Here is a 25,702-nt window from a genome sequence, read left to right on the forward strand (position 1 = left end):
CTAGTCACTGGAGAGAAATGAAATTGAGCGGCGGCACTAGGTGGTGCCAGCATGGCTAAGGTGTCTGTGAGTGATAGTAACAAAAATGAAAAAGTACGTCCAAACTGGCAGTGTAAGCAGAAAATATGGGACACCTATATATGTATGGTGGCATGGTCATGAACAGGGTGAACGTTTGTATTAAATAGGTATCATTACAAAAAACCCAACTGCTCTTTTTGCTCTGATGATGATAAAAATGGCTCTATTCTGTCTCTGTTCATTCAATATGGAATAATCAAGCAAAGCAAAAAGTGAAGACACTTTCAAGGACTCAATATATATATTTTGCGGGACATTTGACCTTTTTTAAATTGCACACTTTAGTACAACTTGACTTCATTTTGTGGGCATATGTTTTAAGATATTGAATTCAAAGGTGCACTGTGTAACTTGAGGTGTCATTGCTCTGTCTTGAATGTTCCACAGTGTGTCATTAAACAGCTATACCGCACATTTATTGAATTACAGGTGGTTTTATAGCTCAGAAATACCTATCAAAACTGGCATTCTGATGATGAGTGGGGTCGTGCTCCACAGATCTGACCTGTAACTTCATCTAGTTTGGTCTCCATGAAGATAGAAAAGTTTAATATCATACTGTGAAACATTCCAGACAAAGCAATAACATCTCTATGGAGCAAAGTGGGTTTTTGTCAGCTACATTTCCTTCCATAATGATCTTTTTGGAGTATAATTCTTCCTGCTCTACCCACCTCTGAGTATAAGGGACTGTCTTTCCCACGGTGCGCTCCTCGACATCTCCGGGCTAGTGTTACATAAGCGCACGCAGTATACAGTGATACAGCCCCGTGGAGTACTGCGATCGCAGAGGGGGGGAGGGGGACTGTGGGAATGTGACATCACCGGGGGCTGTGTACATTCCAAGGCTGACAGAAGCAACCCCAGTGTGAACCAAGAAGCGTTCAGAACAGTAGCGACACAACGGAACTTCGAGCGCTCCGTGGAACTTTTCTGGAGTTGGGTCTGCCATCTGCTTGTCCCCGTGGTGATTAGAGCTGGGGATCATTAAGAAGTTGCTGATACGATATATACCTCGATACTTAGGCCGCGATACGTCTCGATACAGTGAGCTTTCGATTCGATACGGTTCAATACAAAATCATGGCAAAATCATGGCTGCGATACTAAAAGTCTTTGTTAAACCACTTTATGTGCAAAGTTCATATGAAACACAAACAATTTAATCATCAAAACAGTGAATCTGTCAAATGTGTTGCATAAACAAGTGTCCTTCTTCCAAACAAGCAACAAAACTGTAGCACTGTAACAAAGTCATTTAGTAAAATATACCAAAAAATACTCTTGGTGACATATCGATACTGTATCATCAGGTCATCAAATTTTGAGATTTTTGCACACCCCTAGTGGTGATGTTACTGTTTTGCCTGGAATGGTCTACAGAATGGCACCAGGCCAAGTCACAGGTATGATCTGTGGAGACGCGAGCCCCACAGTAAGAACACTTCGGGGGTTGGTGTATTGTTTAAGTCAATAAATTAAGTACACTGAAGTAGCTGCACCTGTTTAGATAGATAGATAGATAGATAGATAGATAGATAGATAGATAGATAGATAGATAGATAGATAGATAGATAGATAGATAGATAGATAGATAGATAGATAGATAGATAGATAGATAGATAGATAGATAGATAGATAGATAGATAGATAGATAGATGGATGGATGGATAGATAGATAGATAGATAGATAGATAGATAGATAGATAGATAGATAGATAGATAGATAGATAGATAGATAGATAGATAGATAGATAGATAGATAGATAGATAGATAGATAGATAGATAGATAGATAGATAGATAGATAGATAGATAGATAGATAGATAGATAGATAGATAGATAGATAGATAGATAGATAGATAGATAGATAGATAGATAGATAGATAGATAGATAGATAGATAGATAGATAGATAGGATGGATGGATGGATGGATGGATGGATGGATGGACAGATAGATAAAGGGCCCATATTACATTACTTTCTGATGTGATAATGTTGTTTCCTCATCACAAACAGACCTGGAGTTGTGTTTTGTTTCATTCACACACTCATCCTGCATATTTAAGATGAGTTCTCTGAAAACACTCAGTTACTCTATCCACTCTGAGTAGAATCATTTGGATAATTTCACCCTTGGAATCACCAATCTCTACTGAACTAAAGTTAAAATGTAGCTGTTAACTTGAAAACCGCCGCTTCGTGACTTCACGAGGTGGAACAGAACATTCTGAGCTTTAGAGATGTAGACAGATTAATAATAAAGGCTTACACTGACTTACATGAATGAAACAAAACAAAACACAACTCCGGGTATGTTTTTGATGAATTAACAACATTCCAACATGACTTCAAGCTCACAACAGTCAATTTTGCGTAATATAGAGCCTTTAAGTCCCTCCCTTAGGAAAAAAAAACAAAACTTCTCTATACTTGCGCCAGTTTATCCATTCAGTAATATTTAAAAAAAAAACTTACATAAGCCCTTTTAACTGTGTCTGCTACATTTCTGTGTGACGTCCAGTGTCCTCGGGGGTATCTACGAAAAACAAAGCGTCAACACAGCGCGCCGCTCCGCTTCTGAACTGCACTTTTCCTATTTAGGCCTGCCAAATGTTCAGAAGGGCCTTCATCACTGCGCAGCCTCGTAACGCTGTGTAGCCATGACCGGGTGCCGACGACTCTGCCACCGCACCCATCCCCTCGCCCATGTCATTTGCTTGATGTTCTACAGTACCAGTCAAAAGTTTGGACTCACTTTCTTATTCAGTGCATATACGTTTACTTCTGCATTGGATATACACACAGAAGAGATCAGACATATGAAGTAAGATGTATGGAATTATGTAGCAAAAAAAAGTTAAAGAGCCCATATTAACGTATTTTTCGGACTATGCGTTGCACTGTTTTCATGCTTTGGGTGGTCTTGCGACTTATACTCCAGTGTGACTTATATATTAAAATGTTCACACTGACAGGGGTGAGAGGTTCTAGTCTTGTGTGTCAGTATCTGCTGCTCCTGTTCCTCCTGCACCACTGTCACTTAGTTCTACTGCGCATGTCTTCTGCAGAAAGAGCCTCTGTCCTGTCTGTATCATGTCAGTCGATCGCACCATTACTTCTGTACCAGTGAAAATATAACATTTAAACAAACTTATAATGACGACTGAGAAGACTGAACACAAATGCCCACAAAAAGAAAATCTTATTTTGCAGATTACAAGCGGCAAGTCATGAAATCAGCAGCCGAAAACAGTAATCGAGCAGCAGAAAGAAAGTTTGGAGTGAGCGAGAAACTTGTGACACTGGGAGGATGCACCATGAGACTTTCCTGAAGTCACTGGATGGATGGACAAAGCCTGGACTTCAGTGACACCGAAACCATCCTGTCAGGATTCAGAAAGACCAGAATAATTCTAACTGAACTGATGCTGAGTTTACCTCCAGAGGTCGTGAAGTTGCTCAGAAGTGACACCGAGGATGAAGAAGTGAATGGATTTAGTGATTTGGAGTGAGATGGAGAGTTTGTTAAACTTGTTCTGTTCTGTTATTTATGTTATAGTTTATCTGAAGAACTGTTCATATGTGACGTTAACAGTCTGTTGTTCTCTCTTCTATTGTTTTTACTAGAACTTGACTTTCAAGATGAACTGTCAGTTCTTGGTCTCTGATTTTATAAAATAAATTTCCCCCCGAAAAGTGCGTCTTATAGTCCGGGATGACTTACATATGTTTTTTTCGTCTGCATTCTGCATTTTTTGGCTGGTGTGACTTATACTCTGAAGCAACTTATAGTCCTAAAACTATGGTAATCTATTTTCTGATCTATGTTACAATGCAGTTTCCTCATCACAAACAGACCTGGAGTTGTGTTTTGTTTCATTCACACATGTTTAACACACAAATCCTGCATATACTGAGGCTGGGTTCTTCTCGTAAACTGAAACCTGTTCCACCTTGTGATGTCATGCGGTCATACAGGACTCACTGTGTTTTTAAACTCCATACACCTTCATTAGAATCACCTTAAAACTGGGTGATTTCAGTCCTAAAATTGCCCAATTCTACTGAACTAAAGGTAAAAAGTGGCTGTTATCTTGAAAGCTATTGCTTCATGACATCACAAGGTGGAACATAATAAAGGGTTACTCAAACATGTGTGAATGAAACAAAACACTATTCCAGGTCTGTTTTTGATGAGGTAACATGACTTAAAACTCACAAGAGTCAATTTTGCACAATAAGACCATTAAATAATGACTCAAAATATATTTAGCAGAGTTATTGAACATTTTTCTTTACTGAATAATTCCATACATCTTACTTCATATATTTAATGTCTTCTGTTTGTATATAAAATGTCAATAGCAGTAAACGGAGAGAAAAATAATGAGATGGCGAGTCCAAACTTTTGACTGGTCGTGCAATTCGACTTGAATATCAGACAGCGATCCCTTGTACCCGCCGCTCATTTAGAAATAATGCTGCTTATTATGGTCTGTAATCTTTCTCCGTGTTTTTTTTTTTTTTCTTCCACTAAGTATCGGAAAAGTCGTATCCAGGCAACGTCAACAGCAAGCAACCGCCAGCCAAATGTGAACTATGCGACTTCTGAGGCAGTAAAGTTATGTTGGGGTTTTGTAATAAATTGAGTTGAGATTTTGGAGCTGAAAACGGCCCTTGCCCTCTCCTCGTGCAAAGTTTATATCAGGCTGAAACAATAAAACTGCAAGACTCAAAGTGGATCTTCGTAAAAACAATAAGTAGTCCTGGGGCGATTGCAAAACATCAAACTCAATACAGAGGAAAAGTCTTGACGATTGATAAAGATTTCGATAAAAACGCAATATTTTCGAAGCCCAGTTTTGTCATATTTTGTGCTCATTAAAAGTGCATGATGTAACTTTTCTGGTAAAGGGTCCGCCCTGTATCGATGTTATTGTTTTTTTTCTTGGAATGTTCCACAGTAGCGCATCAACAGGCCAACTTACAGCTCAGATCTGTGGAGAAGTGGGCCTGCTCACAGTAAGAATGCATGTCTTTGCGGTAGTTGTGAGAAATAAAAACACTTGGTAATGAATAAATACAAGATATACAGGGTGGAACAAAAAATTTACATCTTGCATTCCATGTAGGCAGTGTTGGGAAGTAACAGATTACATGTACTGGAGTTACGTAGTCAGAGTACAAATTATGATTAACTTTATTCGGTTACAGTTACAGTTTCAGTGAGTGGTAATTGGATTACAGATACTTTGTTGAAATAAATGGATTACATGGCGGTATTTTCCAGTTTTGGGTAATTCCACTCATTGCTGGAAACTAAACTAGGTCTAAACTAGATCTTAACCAGGTCTAAACCAGGACTAAACCAGGATTTAACAGGATTTAACAGGACTAAACCATGCTGTGTGGACGTGTCTCCTCTTCTTCTATCAATAATATTTTTTAATACGGTTCAGTAAAGTCTGGACATTTTATTTTCTTTTAGCAGACAAAAGATCTCATGTGAAGATTTCCTAGTCTTTGCTTCTCTACAGCAAATCAAGTAATCCAAAGTATTCAGATTACGTTACGCACCTTAGGTAAATTAATGGATTATGTTACAAACTACATTTTAGGGCATGTAATCTGTCATCTGTAGGGGAATACATTTTAAAAGTAATCTTCCCAACACTGCATATAGGTTCTATTTACGCTTACGTCCGAAAACTGGCAGACATCTGGAATCATGTGGTGACTTCCTTTGGGCTCTGTTGGCAATAATAACTCTGACAAAATCTAGGAAAACTGTGAAAATGGTCCACTTTTCTTCATCTAGATGTCATTGTATTCTTTCTTTTTTCCTTTCATAAATTGGCTATTGTATTATGCATTATAATTTGTCAAAAATAAATAAATAAAAAAAGATGTCATTGTAGCGTTCCGTTATGTTCAGCAGAACAATAGTTACAACCAGCTGTCTGTAAGTGACATTGAAGATGCGATTAGAATGATGACTCCCTTGGAAACTTTGTCAGATTGTGAAGACCACAGCTGCTAAATCCATGGTTTTGTTTTTTTTCATACATGCTCAGTGTCGATAACTACACAGGAAGCCGTCATCCGCATGTTCCCAAATGTCTTCTAATAAGCGTGAACAGAGCCTATTACGCACAAATGAGTGAGTTGAGAGCTTTAAAGCCTCCTCAAACACAGACCTAGAGTTGTGTTTTGTTTCATTCCATATCAGCTTGTCAAAAACTGATCCCGTCAGATCTCAGAAGCTAAGCAAGGCCGGGCCTGGTTAGTACGTGAATGAGAGACCGCTGGGAAAATCAGGTGCCACAGGGGGGCGCCAGTCATTGTGTCCTTAGGCAAGACACTTCACCCACATTGCCTAGTATGAAAGTGATGTGTGCGTGAGTGATGGAGGTGGTCGGAGGGACCGATGGCGCCGATTGGCATGGCAGCCTCGCTTCAGTCACTCTGCCCCAGGTCAGATGTGGCTATAATAGTAGCTTACCACCAGTGGGTGTGGAGTGAATGAAAAAAAAAAAGAAAAGACTGAATAATGCTCTGTAAAGTGTGACATATGTCTGTGAAAAGCGCTATATAAATAAAGACTTATTACTTACTTAATTACTTACTTACACATGTTTGAGTAACTCTTTATTATTACTTTGTCTACATCCACCTTGTGATGTCATGAAGCGGTAGTTTTCAAGTTAACAGCTCCTTTTACCTTTACTTCAGTAAACATTGACAATTCCAGGGCTGAAATCATCCTCATGATTCTAGTGAAAGTGTTGGAAGATTAAAAACAGTGAAGTTAAGTTCCTGTATTACCACATGACATCACAAGGTGGAGTGCTTTCTGTTTGAGAGAAGAACTCAGCCTAAATTCGCAGCGTTTGTGTGTTAAAAATGTGTGAACGAAACAAAACGCAACTCCAGATCTGTCTGTGATGAGGAAACAACATTGTAACAGAGACAGAAAAATTGCATAATATGGGCCTTTAAAAAAAAAAAAAAAAACTCATCTTAAATCTATATTCACACCCATATTTTGTGCATCCCTGAAAATACCAGATGCTGAATACATGGATCAACAAATCTGTGAATAGGCATTTGCCAGCAGCCCTCTTCTAATCAAATCACTTTTACTATTACTACACATCTCCTCTGCGTTCCACTAACCAATTTTGCACTTCAACGGAACACCATGTACCCACATGTAGGAAAAAACACAAAAACAACAACTGTCCTTGCAATTACTGCCATTGGAAATAGTGGAAATTGAACAGCCCGTGACTCCAGCCCCCTCCTCCTGATTGGATGCTGCATTGGAGGAATAATGTTGATGCAATGCAGCAGATTTGGGGCTATGGCACATAAAGCTACGAGCAAATATGCAATCACTGCTTCTCACTCAATCTGCTCCTGCTTTATTCTCATCACACTGAAAGGGGTTTACTACCTATATGGCAGCTTTAAAATACATTTAAAAGTCCTATATTACAGACAATGGACTCTTGTGAGCTTTAAGTCATGTTATAATGTTGTTACCTCCTCATAAACAGACCTGGAGGTGTGTTTTGTTTCATTCACACATGAGTGAGTAAGCCTTTGTCTGTCTACATCTCTAAAGCTAAAAAGTGTTCCACCCTGTGATGTCATGTAGTGGTAGTTTTCAAGATAACAGCTCCTTTTACATTTTGTTCAGTAGAGATTGGCAATTCCAAGGCTGAAATCCTCCAAATGATTATAGTGAAATTGTATGGAGTTTAAAAATTGGCATTTGCTAGACGACACCAGAATTAGTAGAAGTGAAAGAGACTGGAGAAGACGAGGAGAACACTATGCTGCCTGTAACATGGTTCAGCATAAGCAGTTTGGAGGTGGGTCAGTGATTGGAATGAAAACCATGAACCCACTCTCAGACAATACACTGGTGCCTTAGGACCTGGGTTCCACCTGATGCACAACAATGCTCAGCCTCATGTGGCCAGAGTCTGCAGGCAGTATCTGGAGGATAATGGGATTGATAGAATTGGCCCTCACAATCACCTGACATAAACCCGATAGAACACCTCTGGGACATGATGTGTGAGTCCATCAGACGCCGCCTGGTTGCTCCTCAGACTCTACAGGAGCTCAGTGATGCCCTTACACAGATCTGGGTGAACACCCCTCAAGACACCAACCGTCATTTCATTAGGAGCATGCCACGACAATGTCAAACATGCACAAAAGCACATGGGGACCACACAAGATACTGAGAGGCATATTGAGTTGCAGAAATTATATTTTGGCAAAATGGTCTGCAATGACATGCCTGTCATTATTTCCCTTTTTGAATGTCAGGGTGTCTATAAAATGAAGCCCTTTGTAGGCTGAAAATGTTATTTTCATTAAAAGAGGTGGAATCCTTTTCTTCCTAAGACATTGCCCCGTCCATATTTGAATAGATATCCAGCATATTTATTTTTTTCACATTGAGATCTGATGTGTTTTCAGAGTGTTCCTTAATTTTTTGGAGCAGTATATAATAAAAATATCATTGTGATAGTTATCATAGTACATATCAAAGACTCGAGCTGGGATCCAAAAAGGTGTTATACACACCACTGCACCGAAGGCTGGCAGTTCAAATGCCGCTCTCGACATAAACATCATTGGTTGAGCGGTCAGATCCACTGACACACAGGTTGGTGGTGCAATTTCAGCTCCCACAGATGCATGTTGTTGTTGTTGTGTCATTGGACAAGACACTTAATCTACTTCACCCCAGTGTCTGTGTACACTGGTGTGTGAGTGTGTGTGTGAGTGGGTGAGTGGTTGCTTAATGTAAAGTGCTTTGAGTGCTTTGAAGGTGGAAACGTGCTGAACAAAAATGTGACCATTTACTATTTACCATAAGTTTTTAACCAGCTGCCCACCTCTTATGCACAGAACTACAAACACAAACAGCTCATGAAGTAAAACGTCAAAAAACTAAATTAATATAAATTCAGTATGATCCAAGATTATCCACCATTCCTACAGTCCAGTTCCATGCACAACCAATACAGATTTCATACACCAGGCACAGTGTCCAGATGACCACCACTGAAACTTCTCTACACTGAAACACTCCTGGACAAATGAAACATTACACCATCTACTTGTACTATTAACGTATCAAACTGAAGTAGCTCTAGTAGATGTGTAGTACTGTACTTACGGCACTGCTGGGGTCGATGCGCGGCCTCTCCATGGCGATGGTGATGCAGTTGAGGAAGATGATGACGAGAACCACGTGGTCGAACATCTTGTGAGTGATGATCTTGTTGCACACGATACGGAACCTACGGAGCACAAGAGGATCGTTCATGTATGACGACCTGGACCAACTCAAGCTATTTTACTTATAATATTTCATTTGCTGTGTATGATTACAATAATTCCCCCACTGGTTCTGCTCAGAGTTAAGGTGGTCAGCAGAGATGTTCAGTAAGAGAAGGCTGGGTAAGGAGGGTTTCCTGATTGGTTAGTACTTCCTGGAGTAGGCAGTGACAGCTAAAGTAGGTGAAAATATGTCTGTATAAGTCTGTATAAGTACTGTATTTTTTAGACTGTAAGTCACGCTTTTTTTCATGGTTTGAGTGAACCAGCGACTTATACTTTGATGCGACTTATATATTAAAATTGTCAGACTGACAGCCGCAAGAGGCTCTAGGCTTGTGTGTCAGTATCTAGTACTACTATTACTCCTGTACCACTGTCACTTCACACTCTACTGCGCATGCCTCCTGTAGAAATAGCCGCTGTCTCACTGCAAAGAGTGAAATATTCAACTGAAAACGGTAATCGAGCAGCAGAAATAAAGTTTGGAACCGGGCGGGTGTGCCATGCAACTTTCCTGAAAGTCACCGGATGAATTGATAAAACCTGAACTTCAATGACAATCGAAACCAGAAACCGAATTCAGAAAGGCCGGAATAATTCTAACTGGAACTGATGCTGAGTCTGACGACAGCTACACGGAAGAGGAAGCAGTGCTCTGTTTACATCATGGATCTATGGTTTATCTCCAGAGGTCGCACAGAAGTGACACCGAGGATGAAGAATTCAATGGATTTAGTGATTTGGAGTGAGATGGAGAGTTTGGTAAACTTATGTTATGTTGTTAATGCTATATTTATCCAAATAACTGTTAATATGTTTCATTAAAATAAAAATTCTGTTGTTATTACTATAACTTGCCTTTCAAGATGAAATGTCGGTTCTTGGTCTCTGATATTACAAAATATATATCCCCAAAAAGTGCGACGTATATCTGTTTTTTTCTTCTTCATTGCTCATTTTTTGGTTGGTGCGACTTATACTCCAGAGCAGCTTGTAGTTCAGAAAATAAGGTAAGTGTTTTCACAGAGAGAAAAAGAGAAATTGCTTTGTTACTTAAAGATGGACTTGTAACTTCTAACTGCTAATAAATAACATATTTAGAACGAATACAAATAAATCTACTGAACATCGAATCAGGTTTGTGAAGTTGTAGTATATTGTTTTGTAAGCTTATGAATTAATCAGTACAGCTAACTGTAAGGAGTTTTCGAATAGGACCTGGGAGAGATCACTAAATTACTCCAACATGCATGGACGACATCTATAACCTCTTTAAGTCTGTTTTTGATGAGAGAACAATGTTATAAAATGGTAGAAATCTAAAAAGTTGTATTACAGATTTCACCCAGACATAGAGCTTAGAATTTTATATTAGAAAGTAAATGTTTTTTTTTTTTGCCCCTGAAGCAACTGTGACCGAACCTGCTCTATTCTATACCTCAAGAGCGCATTGATTCAGTGCAGAATGAACTTTGATCAGCATTGGCGCGGCATTTAGCGAGTACAACACCCAGATCTGAATTAGCTCGAACACATGTATTACAGTGTGCGGTACAGGACCGGTGGAGATGAGAGAAGCTGCAGATCTGCTTTGAAGCTCTGTATCAGACACAGGGCAGCAGGGGACATCATTATCAGCTCTGTGGACTGTGGCCTGCAGCGAGGAATACACGCTCCGAGGAGGACAGCGCCAGATGACAGAAAGGGTTTTCTGAAATAACGCTAAAACAATGTTGTTCGGTTTTGGAGGGAGACATGCTGTTTGTAAGGATGGGTGATATAACAGCTCCATTATTGTATTGGTCCTTATTGATATTTAATACCAATATTTGATACCAGTATTTTTATTGATATAAACATCTTGCAAAAGCATTCTTACTGTGAGCAGGGTCAGCTTCCTACAGAACTGACGTAACTTGACCTGGGGGGCTTGCCTGCTTATCACCATGCAGATGTTATTGCTTTGTTACTGAACTTCAAGAAGGCCACCAAGTCAGAAAAATCTATGATATACAGTGGAACATTCAAGATCAAGGAGTCAAGATACTTCACAAACTCAAGACTGACATCTGGCCTGGCTCCCGCTGTTGCGATTACCGTATTTTCCGCACTATTAGGCACTCTCTTAAGTCTCCAACCCCATCAAAAAACGAGTGCGTGCCCCGTCGTCCAGAGTGCCCTATACACGAATCCACTCGGGTGTCCCAGCACGACTTCAGTAAACTACAAAGCCGCACCACCCGCAGCGCACGCAAACGCACACGGAGCAGACGACGGCCACGCAGCAAAAAACACCCACAGCCACACTCATCACTCCACGCCGGCGAGGAACGGAACGGAGGAACGAACAAAAAATCTCAATGTGCTGAGTCACTGCGAACACGCCAACAATCCGGCGGTCCCAGACATCACCCTCCCTACACACCACAACTGAACAAAGCCCAGAGTCACCGTGAACGCCACAAACAAAGTCCGACTGACCCATTAAACTGTTGTGTTTCGTTTAAAGTCCAGTGCGGTTTGTTTGTGAAAAAAAAATAGACCATTTAATGACAGTGTGTCTTATAATTCAGAACACCTAATAGTGAGGAAAATACGGTACCCTGTTAACCAGTGGTTCTGACCAATCACAGGGCAGCGTTGTAGTTTGGGCGGAGCTAAAGGTGAAGTGCCTGAAAGAACCAAAACAAACATTGCCAAGAGATATCGCGTGCATTTGTGGACGGGGAAGATGTCTACACAACAAGTTTAATTTTTGCTTCGCTGTTGTGATGCTTTGACCAATCAGGTTCAAATATTTGTTATGTGACACTGTTTCCCAAACCTTTTCAGATTGATGTGTAGAATTCAGAGTGCTACAGACATTAATCACATGTTGGCCATATTTACATGATGTTTTTGAATGTTTTGAATTAAATAGTTCAGAATTAAAATATTCTCCTTCGTGTTTACATGGAAATAATAATTCCAAATTGAGGTTTACATGGAAAACGCGTTAAATCGCCTTTATTTAATTCTGCTCAACGTCTGGGGGTAGGGAAGGGTTCTGATTGGACAGCGGGCGCATGAAAGTATTTACATTTCAGCTGCTACCGGCTTTTTTGTCATCTGGGTTTGTCGTTACGCCGCGGACACAGACATGATCCAAACTTTTTCTGCAGTGGTTCCAATGATAATTGCGCAGGAGCTGGAGAATTCTCTCTTCACGCTTTACATCTGTCAGCTGAGGAGGAAAAGGGAAGAGTGTCGGAGAAGGGAGGAAGAAGACAAACTGAGTCGACGGCTGTTCTACCTCAGCCAACTCCCGCATCCCTCTCGCAAATCCAAAGAGACGTGAATGAAAGTCCGAAGCGAGAACTGGTGGAACCGGATCGTCTGGATCACATCAGAAGGGCGACCCAACGAGCATGTACTGAACGATCAGAATTATTTTTAAGACGAATAAACGTTTAAATGATTGAGGAAAATCTGAATAAACCACCCATTTACTTTGAAATTAAGTTGAATTCAGAATAATCATTTTCATTAGGAATTAAGTATTTACATGGTCTTTTTAAAGCGGAATGAATTATTCAGAATTAAATTATTTGTACACGGAATTAAAGCTCTCATATAAACGTGGCGAAAAAGCAGGCCTTAAATAAAGAAATGGCCTCAGTAAGTGTAGCTTATCTAAAAACTACAGTAAAACGCTAACTGCACTTTATTTATTAAGTAAAGTCTGAAGCCATTAAACTCTCCTAGCCTCCCTTGATCAGAGCTGTATCTTGTGGACTCAGACGCCTCCTGGTAATGAGAAAACCATATCCATCGGTTGTGGTTAAGGAGGTGACAGATGCTCCACACGCTCCTAATGTTCTTCATAAATACTCTGGTAATGACTCTGCGTAAAAACATGGAGCGGGCATCATTATTTTGACATAAACACAACCCTTTTTATTATTACGGCGCTTTAATTTCACCCTAAATCTGCTGCTGCTTACACTGCTGCTCAGCCTGACCCAGTTTCTCTGTCTGTACTGAGATAAATATGCATCAACTAAATAAAAAAAAATGCCAAAAATAAGATGATGTTGCTTACTGCAGTCATATGGGGTGATAATGGGTGACGGTTCAATTCTCAATTCTCTATCCCATTTATAAATACAGCTGTTTGGCTTTGAGCTTGAATAAGTATTTGAATATGTCTAATTAAAAGGCAATGTACTTGATCGAGTTCATTGTAAACAGTTTGCAGTGGTCCAAAGTTCTTCCTCATGTATCTTGAGCATCCTGACTATTCACAATGATGAGTTTATACGTGCTTTTCACAACTGTTACTGTTACCTTTTAGCCTGATTTATCAGCCGGTTTCACTTCGTAGACATCGCTTGAATTTGTTCACTCGACGGTAGGCGGGTACTTTTTATTTATCATTTAACCAATCACTGCTATTTGGTTGTGACGTATGTACGGGGCTAACTGGTATATTAAGCTCCTCCCAAATCCCGTAGGAAAAAGGGCAATAATGTCTTTCCTCTTAATTAAGCTATTATTGTAGCCACAGCTGCGATGGGGCAGACTGATGGAAGCGCAACTGCCATGCCAATCGGCGCCATCGGTCCCTCCGACCATCACCGTCACTCACGCACACACCACTTCCATACTAGGCAATGTGGGTGAAGTGTCTTGCCTAAAGACACAATGAGTTATTCTCACTGGCGCCCCCCCGTGGCACCAGATTTCCCCAGTGGTCTCCCAACCAAGTACTAACCAGACCCAGCCTTGCTTAGCTTCTGAGATTTGACGGGATCAGGCTTTTACAAACCGGTATGTGAAAAAAATTTCAAATGCAGGACCACCAGTTACGCTAAGGCAAGAGGAGTGAAGTGTATTACTCTTGGGCACAACAAAACACAACAACAATATCCACTGGTCAGAGTTGGAATTGAACCATCATTCTTTTTATGTTTGAGGGCGAATACTACCACTTTGCCTTGTTACTTAAAGGTGCACTCACTTTTCTGGTCTCTATTGAGATGTTATTGCTATGCCTGGAATGTTCCACAGTATGGCATTAAAGTCATATGTCTAGCAGTCACATACTACCGGTCAAAGGTTTTAGAACATCACACTTTTTTCAGTTTTTTACTGTTTATGGTTTACTGTTAACCAAAATGTATTCCAAACTTTTGATTCATGAAAGTGTTTACCTTTGGCAGATGTAACAGCTGAACACACTCGTGGCTCATTCTTTTTACAATAGAAATAAAATATTCTTCAGAAAGTTCTTCCCTAGTCTGTTGCAGAGGTTCCCATAAAGGTGTGGCACTTGGGTCCGGTCAAGTGGTAACGGAGGGAAACGGGCAGATTTTTGACATTCAAATGTCTCTTATTCAGAAACTAGAGGGACTATTGAAATAAGTAAAGTATCAGAATGTAGGAAAGAGTTACACTCCAACAGGGTCAAGTTAAACCTGTGATATTCTTTCAAGTTGTTGACAAAAAATTTAAAAAACTCATGTCGGTAACGGAGGGAATGAAATATGCAGCACTTTTTGGGCAATAAATCCAAACAGTGATAACTCTTGGTTCTCACTTCCATATCCTTAACAAACTGGTTTGAATATTTGCTTCATATAGTTTTCTACCATATGGTACAAGATTAGGTTGAAAAACCTCTTACTTTTTGAGTAATGAGATTTTTTTTTTATTAAGAAAGGTCATGGTAACGGAGGGAAAAGTAACGGAGGGAAAATTGTGCAAACAAGTAGAAGTGCAGGATTTTGCATCATTTGTCAGCTTTTCTCTTCTGAAAACTTTAATATTACTTCAAAATGAAAGGAAACTATTTCTATAAAATATGTCAGTCCTTCCAAGCAAATTTTTATCATTTTAAATCCTTTTTTTTTTTTTTTTTTTTAAATCATGAACCTTCATCAACAGTTCAAAGATGGTATAACACAAGATATGATTAAATACATCCATTTATTTACATGATTTGCAGGTCTTTGAAATTTGGGAAATCATTTTTGTTCCTTGTTGCATACATGGTCTGTTTAAAACATATGTAACTTTAGAACATCAGATGCATTAACTTGAATTTTTGGCCTTGCTGTATACTTCTGCTTGACCGGGCCCACTTGTAGGTTGCTTGGCTTTCACTCTTCTGTCCAGTTCATCCCAAACAAGTCTGGAGATTGCTGGCCACTTCATGTTTTCAAGCTTTACCATCTTGTTCTTTTTCCCTGAGGTAGTTTTGGCAGAGTTTGGCTTTGTGTTTTGTTATCTTTGATCTTTTTTTTTTTACCTCTGGCTGTTCAGTACTGAACTTTGTACCATTTCAAGCTCTTCACTGGACTTGCACAACTTGAATTGCACTTAAGGTGCTCTAAAACTTTTGACCGGTAGTGTATATCTAGCCGTTATTTAATTACATGCATTTTTATTGCTTGAAAATATCTCATAGAGCAGTGTTTCTCAAATTATGGTACACAAGCTTCTTAAGATGGAACGTGGACAGCTCTTCGGTTTGTGGGTTCATTCATTTTTTGGCCTCCTACGGATACTTTATGTTTCACAGTATGGTATTAAACCTTTCTATCTTCACGGAGACCAAACCAGACTGAGTTGCAGGTCAGATCTTTGGAGAGGCGACCCCGCTCACAGTCAGAATGCCTGTTTTTCTAAGTATTTTTGAGCTATAAAACCACCTGTAATTGAATAAACTTAAGGTAGAAGGTTTAATGTCATACTGTGGAACATTCCAGGCAGAGCAATGACATCTCCAAAGAAACAAGAAGGTGATGGACCCCCTTAAGCAGACATATTTATTTTGAAATTGGCTAGTCCACCTGTCAATCACTCCTATCTGAACTCTGGAAAACGCAGTAACAAGAAATCACAACTTTGTAAAGTATTGAAAAACGCACGATCAAGGTCCTACGTAAGTTTTTCATCAGTTTAGTGTCATATTTTCTTGTCAAGCCCAATCCATTTCGTAAAGTTGAAACTATCCAACTTGAGTTCTCCTTGTCGTAAGTCAAACCTCCTCTCCGCAGTCGCTCAGAAGCAGGTGGAGGTGCGCTGTGGCCCGTGTGAACACCGCTGGGAATCGGACCCCCAACCCGGCTTGTCTCTTCATGTGATTGTGAGCACGGAGGGGGGCCATGATGGTTCGGAGGCGAGAGGGAGCCTCACGCTGGGTTTTGTCCTCAGTAGGAGAGAGAGAGTCCATGCACAGACCAGTGGAGCCGACGCTTGGATGGTTGGCCACACCAGGGCGCTGAGCTGCTGACCTTTATGTGGATTTTTTGCTGTGATTTGTGGAAGATTTCAAATGGTTTCTGGTCAATATCGTTATACGGTGAACAGTTAGGCACAGGGGAATTCAAAAACTAAAGTAGGAGTAAGAAAATGCCTCTTAATAGTCCCTTATCATGTTGCGGTACTAAAATTACTCAAAAGAGAGATGAATGATGAAGGTGTATGGATTTTAAAAACGCAAAGGACTTTATGGATTACCACCAGTTCATCATGTAGAGAGGAAACACTAAAATCATTTGGATGATTTCAGTCTTGGAAAGTCCAATCTCTATTGAACTAAACTCTGTAAAATCTAATAACTAGACCTTACTTGAAAAAATCTAGGAAACCGATTGCCTTGAAAAATCTGACTAAAGTGGAGTGTGAATCTAAAGCTGAGTTTAGAAGTAATTCCTCAGTGTAGTGTACTGTAAATTCCTTTTTCATCAAACTAATCAGAGCAAGTTACCTACTTTTCATTCACAGAACTCATGTTGTGAAGCTGACCCAACTAATCAGTCACTTTCTCAACTCTGAAATATGTAGTAACTTTAACCCTCTCAGGCTCAAATTATTTTTTAGTATCAGGAAAAATCTGATATTTGGGGAAAATTATCATATGGGGTAGTAATATACAATCCTGACTTTTTTATCCTTTGTAAACAAAAAAAGTATTTTGCACTTCTGGCAGGCCGTTTTCATGTAGCCGTTCTTGCACAGTCTGCATCGTCCACGTTTATCAGCATGGATGGGAGAAACGGCTCCTCAGTAAAAAAAAAAGCTCATAAAATATGGATGTGGAGTAAGTAGGTAATTGGAATTTAGCTGTTGCAAATTCGCAACGCCTGCCTGGAGAGGGTTAACAGTAAGTTCATCTTCCTTGAAAAAAAAAGGAAACTGATTGCCTTGAATTGAGCATGTAAATGTTACTTATAAACACAAGTTAGAGTAAGAACAGTTTCTATTTTACAATAACACCATTTAGATCTGCATCCAGTACAAGGATTTTAATATTTATTACTCTTTGAAAAAATTTAGCAAAACTTTTGTTCATCTTAAATTCAAAACACATCGTAATATGTGAAACAATAAAATAATATAGCACTCGGTTATTCCATGTCAACTCAACCAAGGCCCCCACACTTAGGGCTCAAAAAATGAATAATAATAGAGACTGGATGAACAGAGGGATGATATAGAGACGGTCCTGGGAGGATCAGGGAATGAGTGGCGGCTGAAGGAAAAACAGGGAGGTAGCAAAAGGAGGACTGGAACAGACTGGGAAATGGAGCTGGACTCTTGTTACGTCACTGTTGTACTTACTCGTCTCATCCTAGTTGACCTAAGTCTAAGGCTATGTTCAGACTGCAGGGCTTGTTCAGTTCCGATTTTTTTGTGAAATCCGATGTTTTTGCGAGGTCGTTCACATTTCTAATTAAATGTGACTTGTATGTGATCTCCAGTGTGAACATTAAACGGCCCAAAAGTGTCCCGTATGCACAATGGAGGACACGATGACGTCAACCGCAGCGAGCGTGCTCTGTGTTTACGGAAGATGTCCAAACATGGACGAAAGCATTGAGCACCTGGAGATTTTAAAGTTCCTCTCGTACCGGAGCCAGAACATGAACAACTTACTTGTTGTAAGGAGGAGATTGAGAAGGAGAAGGACGAGGTTTTTGGCCGTGGTGTTTTGTGGGACAGCGGCAACAACGTCCATTGAAAGGAACGTGTGGATGCGCAGATGTAGCCAAGAGTGGTGAGTGGTGGTGTGCTTCGCTTCAGTGACACGGAGTTTGTTAACAATTTTCACCTACTTCAGCGCAGAATAGTGGCGTTTGTGGCTTGTTGATAACATGTAGGTCGGATGAATGCACTTTGGCTGTTCAGACTGAAGTCACATGTCAAAAGATCAGATATGTATCAGTTTCAGGACCACATGTCCAAGTGGTCATTAAAAGATCAGATACAGGTCACATAGGGGCCAAAAAATTGGATTTGGGTCACTTCAGGCTGCAGTCTGAACGGAGCCTAATTGACAAGTCATGTGCGTTTTTCACCCTGAAAGTCACTGTTACTTTACTACAATCATGAAGATCCACAAATTTGTAGCTGTGAGTAAAGTAAACGAGCTGAATGCAAGATAACCCTAATGTTAAGATTTTACAGTGAAGGTAAAAGGTAGCCCTTAACTTGAAAACTAGTACTTCATGACGTCATAACGTGGAACAGAGCATTTTGAGCTTTGGAGATGTAGTCAGACTAGTAATAAAGGGGTGTGAATGAAACAAAAGACAACTCCAGGTATGTTTTAGATGAGGTCCTTTAAAAGACTCTATGGATAATCCTTTTGTTTTGTTTTGTTTGTTTTTACCATTTTTTACTCCGTTCTCTTCATCAAAAACATACCCAGATTATTTTTGCTTCATTCAAGCTTGTTTCAGTAATCCTATTTACAAGGTTCTCCAGCTCTGAGCCTTAGAAATCACAGTTTCAATTTTCTCAGGACTGTGACGTCACAAGTAGAAATCCTGCACAGTTTTTAAGTCCATCAATCATCGCGAGACTGAGCTTTTCCGGTGTCAAATTACATTTATTACACCTGTGGTTCAGCTGCTTCAATAGCTGGTTTTTATTTTTTCAAAGTTCAGCCTCACTGCTCTCACCAAAGCTCATCTGAATTGGAACATGATTGTAACTTTTAAAGACGCTCTTTTCCTCATCATAAACATACCTGGAGTTGTGTTTTGTTTCATTCACACGTTTAACACGCAAGCCTAGGGTGACCAGATGTCCCTATTTCCCCGGGACAGTCCCAGTTTTGAGCCATGTGTCCCCCGTTCCAACAGATTTATCCAAAACCATTGATTTGTCTCAGTTTTATATAAGAACTGTCCCAGGTGTCCCTATTTTTAACCAATTTGATACTTGCCAACAATAAAGAGATGCATACTTTGTCATTTCTTTAAGCAAAATACAAAAAAGCTGCTTAAAAATGACCAAAACACAAAGAAAATATAACTATACTAACTCACATATTAGTCGTGAATGGGTCAAATAACAATTTTCTTTAATTATGCACTCGTTTCACAATTTTATTATTACCAACCACCACTACACCGGGGATGTCCCAGTTTTTTATTTTGAAAATCTGGTCACCCTACGCCAACCTTGCATATTTTAGGGAAAACCTAACAGGAGACACTCTGTTCCACCTTGTCCTGCCACAACAGAAATATATTAACGAATATTCATGGTAATATATCCTGTATGAGTTTAAAAAAGTGTCGATATATCTGTATTTTCGTTATTGTGTCGCAGCCCGGTGTCTTTTACCACTTGTGTATGAGAGTGTTATTAGTTGCTCATCTTGCTCAGTTATTGACACGAACTGTGCTTTTGTAGCTCTTTCAGCACTGCCAACCTTGAAACTCAACAGCAAAGTGAGTGCTGTCTGAATAAATTTGAACTAAAAAAAAACAGTTTTAGTCAGTAGATTTTTGTAAGGTTAAGGATGTGTCTTTCTTTGACATGGTGAAGCGGCCAGTTTTGTCCCAGTATGGAAATTTTGTCCTTTATTTGAGCTGTCCTTCAGCCTGTCAACTGCAGACACTGGGGGGAATATGTTCATTTTAAGGTCACAAGTGATTTAAGTTTCATGTTTGGGTTATCCAGTAATGATATTTTATAGTGACATCATGCTGGGGGTGTACTGCATGTATTTCTATTGTGGAATGTTCAGAAATGGCCATGGTTAAACAATACACACATAAAAATGGATGTAAACAACATACAAGTGTTCATGGTTCTGTTTAGTCCCAGGTAAGTCAGTTCTCTATGATCAGTGTTGAAACAAAGCTCAGAATAGGAGAGTTTCAGCTGACTTCATTGTTATTAAAAGCCCGCGTTGCATGCTGGGAAATATTTTGGTCGGAGGCAAGAAACAGGATAGCGGTCAAACACAGTGCGTAACCTCGCGTTTTTATCCCCGATAATGGTCAATTCCTGCTGCATTATCGGATGCACAAATAGAAGCACGGAAGAAGGAAAATGTCTTTTTCGTATTCTGAGTGAAAAGAACCGCTAACGGTGAATTAAATGGCAAACCGTGGACTCCAACAAGTTCAACAACACATCGAGACTCTTGAAGTCTTTCATCTTTTCTGCTGTGAATGGCCCAGGAGTTTCCACCAAGTCATTGTGGATATTGCCGAAGTAAATATTTGTCCAGGTAGTTGGCGATTCTGACCAGAAATTTGGATTGGTCCACCTTTTGTCGGGGTTGAAAAGGGTGATTTGGCTCCATCGATGCTTATGACCAATTTCTGGTCAAATCCTCTTGGTCCTCTGCCGTTAGAGTGGATAAATAACCGGGATCAATACCCTTTACGTGCTTTCTCGCTCCATCTGTCATGTTGAATTAGTGTTTATTGCCGCCGACCAAAATAATTCCCAGCATGCAACGCGCGCTTTTGTCAACAATGAAACTCGCCTATGAAGTCAGACAAAGCATGCCTACAGTTAGCATCACACACCTGGGTAATGTTGATGATATCATCTGCAAAGTATCAGTTGTCTTGCAGTCACGGTTTGGGTGCTCATAAAATATCTGTTTTCACCCACTACATATCCCCACCCAAAGCTCTGTGCTTAGAAAAAATGTAAACCCCTGGCCAAGCACACAGGGTTAACAACTTTTGCATCATCTCACTTTTGATTTCAGGGACAAGGCTAAACTTCTTCAATGATTTAATCATGTTGAGTAATCCTGCACATTTTTTGGTGTTTTTTCCACTCTTAACGGCCACGGACCTGATTTTACCCCATGTACTTGAGCAAAATATGTCTTGTCTTATAATCTTGAGGTCAAAATAGGTCTGCTGTGTGCTGACTGCATCTAATTATATTATAATATTTTACTATAGTGTTTTATTGTCTGATAATCAGGAAGTGTGCTGTTAGCATGCTAATTATTGTTAGCTAAAAGAGTATTTTCACTAAAACAGTCTGAGGTACGTCTGTCAGCATCAGCATGTTTTATTTGGTTCATTTGGGCTTCACCTTTGACCTCCCCCAAACCACAACGCTGCTCTGTGATTGGTCCAGTTTCCGGCCCACCCACAGCCAGACCCTGTCACATCAGCGGGAACATGCCAGGATGGATTCTGGTGAGTTTGTGAACACATATTTTGAGGATAATTATTGTTGTGCAAGGTCAGTGCTCAAAAGTAATCTCTAGTGTGTTATACTGTGAGTGTATCTGCCTGTAGTACTAAAGCGTCCATGTACAAAGGTAGTTGTAACAGTCTGAGTAACACGTGACTCTGTAGAGTGACTGTGTTGTTACCTGGACTCTGGAGGGAAGAGGTACAGAGACCACGTGTCCCTCTGCTTGCACCAGTCCGGCTGCTTCTTCTCCAGGTAGTGGAAGAGTCGAGCCGATCGACCCTGGAGATAACATCCAAGACAAACATTATCACCATTGCCATACTGGTAATGAAACATTGTCACCATTATCATACTAGTTATTCCCATTATTATATAAGTTATAAGAAAAGCCACATCCAATACAAACAGGATTCTCATTACCATACTAGTAATGAAACATGATTACCATTGCCATACTGGTAAATTGAAACATGATTCCATTACCATACTAGTAATGAAACATGATTACCATTACCATACTGGTAATGAAACATGATTACCATTACCATACTAGTAATGAAACATGATTACCATTGCCATACTGGTAAATTAACATGATTACCATTACCATACTAGTAATGAAACATGACTTCCATTACCATACTAGTAATGAAACATGATTACCATTGCCATACTAGTAATGAAACATGATTACCATTACCATACTAGTAATGAAACATGATTACCATTACCATACTAGTAATGAAACATAATTACCATTGCCATACTGATAAATTAACATGATTACCACTGCCATACTGGTAAATTAACATGATTTCCATTACCATCTGAGTAATGAAACATGATTACCATTACCATACTGAGTAATGAAACATGACTTCCATTACCATACTACTAATGAAACATGATTACCATTACCATACTAGTAATGAAACATAATTACCACTGCCATACTGGTAAATTAACATGATTTCCATTACCATCTGAGTAATGAGAAAAGTCACATCCAACACAATCATGATTGCCTTTACCATACTATTGCAGTAATGAAACATGATTACCATTACCATACTAGTAATGAGGAAAGTTAGCTGCTAGTATTGAGCGTTAGACCTTTGGGCAACTCGTCAGCACCATTAAGAGCACTGATAAAACAGAAGCTCATTGATCCGGTGCTGTTATGAAACCCGGTTTGGAGACCCATCCATAACAGAAACACTGAAACGGCACATACCATCTGCACGTCCTCCTCTGCGTTCTCGTCCTCTGTTGTGTTCTCCTCCACAGACACATGTGTGGGCCCCAGCGCTGTCGGGGAGCCCTTCCCGTTACAGTCCCTGTGCTCTGGGGGCCTCAGAGCCATCAGAGAGGGTGGTCTGGAGCTGTGCATGCTGGCCGAGCGATACAGGAACGGCACCTGTGACCACAAACAGCCAGGGAACAGATATGACCTTTAATAATTCTGTATTATTAGTCGATCTACATCTCCAAAGCTCAAAATGCTCTGTTACACTTTGTGATGTCATTTAGAGCTGGTAGTCTCAATTGAAATGCAAAAGACCAGCATAACTAAACATTTTCTACGTTTCCTACATTTTCTTTGCCCCTTGTTCAGTTGATATATTGACATACAGTACATATTAAGTCTATAATATCTTCTGGAGTTCCCAAGAATGAGGTTCAATGAGGCTAAAACGACTGATGTGGCTTCAAAGTTTGGCCAGAGATGCAATTATTCAAATGATTCTAGTGAAGGTGTGTGGAGTTTGAAAGCACAGTTGAGCACTTTCTGTATTTATTTTAATGCATAATTAATGTATTAATACATTTTACTCTTTTATTGCCATTTTATGTCTTTTTTTTTTCGTCTCTGTGCAGCACCTTTGAAACTCTCCTTGAAATTCTGAACAGTATTTCCCACCAAAAAAAAACATGAAAACCAGTCTCATGCGCTGAATATAAAATACATTATTCCCTCTTGGTCCTGTTGTTTTTCAGTTTTTGAAGGTCTATTTAAAATCTGGACTCAAAACATATGAGCATAACTGAATTATTGATTTCACTTTAGTTTTGAGCTTTTGATCGAGACTGTATCTGCCCACAGAGAATCAACTGAACCACTTTTACTAATTACACCGACTGTTTTGCTGTTTATTCCCTCAAATAACTTGTATTCAAGGTTTGAATGCTAAGAAAATACCTGTTTTCACCTACCACCTACCTCATCACTTTGGAAAATGTAGATTCTGGGTCATACAATTTATGCTTTTATGAAGACGCGGAAAGTCAATGTACTTAAAAATGTAATTGTTTTAGATAAATTATTTAAGTTTGTGGTGGAAAAAAACAAACAAACTATAAATTACAAGTTAAACCCAAATTTTCAGTCTTAATGGTGCAATATTACTAAAAATTGACTCTTGTGAGCTTTAAGCCATGTGAAAATGTTGTTACCTCCTCAAAAACATACCCGGAGTTGTGTTTTGTTTCAGTCACACATGTATGAGTAATCCTTTATTATTAATCTGTCGACATCACTAAAACTCAAAATGCTGTGTTCCACCTCGTGATGAAACTGTAGTTCTCAAGTTAACAGCTGCCTTTTATCTTTGGTTCAGTAGAGATTGGCAATTCCAGGGTTGAAATGATCCAAATGATTCTAGTGAAAGTGTATCGAGTTTTTCTTTTCTTTTTCTTTTTTGGAGTGTTTTTTGTTTGAGTTAAGAACTCAAGGCTAAATAACCAGGATTTGCGCATGGAAAGCCAAGTCAAAAGACCAAAGTCTGACCGGTATTTAGATCTTGTGTTCAGGCTCGGGTTGGATTTGGACTTGGTTTCCTGTTTACAGTAAAACCACTCATTTTGAGACTCTTAAGTGCTCAAAAGATCACAGCTCTGCACTTGTAGTTTAGACACAAGACAAAACTGTGTTATTATTTGTGAAATGTGGTGCAAAACTTCAGATACATGATTGTTAACGCATAAAAGATTGGCAATAAAGTTCACAGGAAGTAAGGTCACTATCACTAATCTACAGCTTCACCTTGATCCATGCGCTGTGTGGATGTAAACAGAAACACGTGAACTACTTTCGCCTTTGTATTTTGTGTCTCTGTGTCCGTTAGAAGCCACACAAATAATATTCTCTGTGTGTCATTAGTAAGCATGTGAAAAGTTTTGATTTTTCGGTTTAAGCGTGCCAGGCTAGGACAGAAAAATTCAGCCCGATCCACACTCTAGTATGAATGAAACAAAACCCAACTCCAGATATATTTATGATGAGGAAACAACATTATAACATGGATCAGAAAATGGACCCTTTAAACATTTTTTAAATATGAGTTAAAAAAAAGTGCCGACCACAGACAAGAGGAGAATCATATGAAATTTCAAATCTTATGATCCTCCAAATGGAAAGACTGCAGTGTGATGTGGCAGCGAAAAGGCCGCACCCCACAAGATAAAAGTTGTGAAGTATCAAAACTATAACACCTCGCATGAGCCTTAAGTCTTAAGTAAAACCACTCGCTTTGGGATTCTAAAATACTCAAAAAATTATCTAATTTAGATGCAAGTCAAAACTGTGTTGGTATTATTATTTGTGAAATGCGGTGTAATAGTTCAGCTAAAAGCTTTTAATGCACAGAAGGCTGGCAATACGCTTCAAACTGGAATAATAGCACTGTTTTGTGGTCAGCCAATCCCTTCTACATTTTGCTCAAATCCAGAAGGGACTGGAGCTGGACCACAGAGAACAGAGAAGAAAAACCTCCATCCAAACATGAGACGATCCAACCA

General features: G+C 39.5%; 1 protein-coding gene across 1 annotated transcript in view; it reads right to left on the reverse strand.

Annotated features, from left to right (window-relative positions):
• cacna1g (calcium channel, voltage-dependent, T type, alpha 1G subunit) overlaps positions 1 to 25,702 on the reverse strand; it is a 634,394-nt gene that overhangs the window by 138,900 nt on the left and 469,792 nt on the right. Inside the window, 3 exon segments of the mRNA XM_055150510.1 lie at positions 9,288 to 9,411; positions 22,083 to 22,183; positions 23,139 to 23,321. Of these exon segments, the coding sequence (XP_055006485.1) occupies positions 9,288 to 9,411; positions 22,083 to 22,183; positions 23,139 to 23,321 (408 nt within the window).

Source organism: Boleophthalmus pectinirostris, unplaced genomic scaffold (genome assembly GCF_026225935.1).
Source record: "Boleophthalmus pectinirostris isolate CB_2022bp ecotype Guang Dong unplaced genomic scaffold, ASM2622593v1 HiC_scaffold_14, whole genome shotgun sequence".
In the NCBI taxonomy this organism is placed as follows: Eukaryota; Metazoa; Chordata; class Actinopteri; order Gobiiformes; family Gobiidae; genus Boleophthalmus; species Boleophthalmus pectinirostris.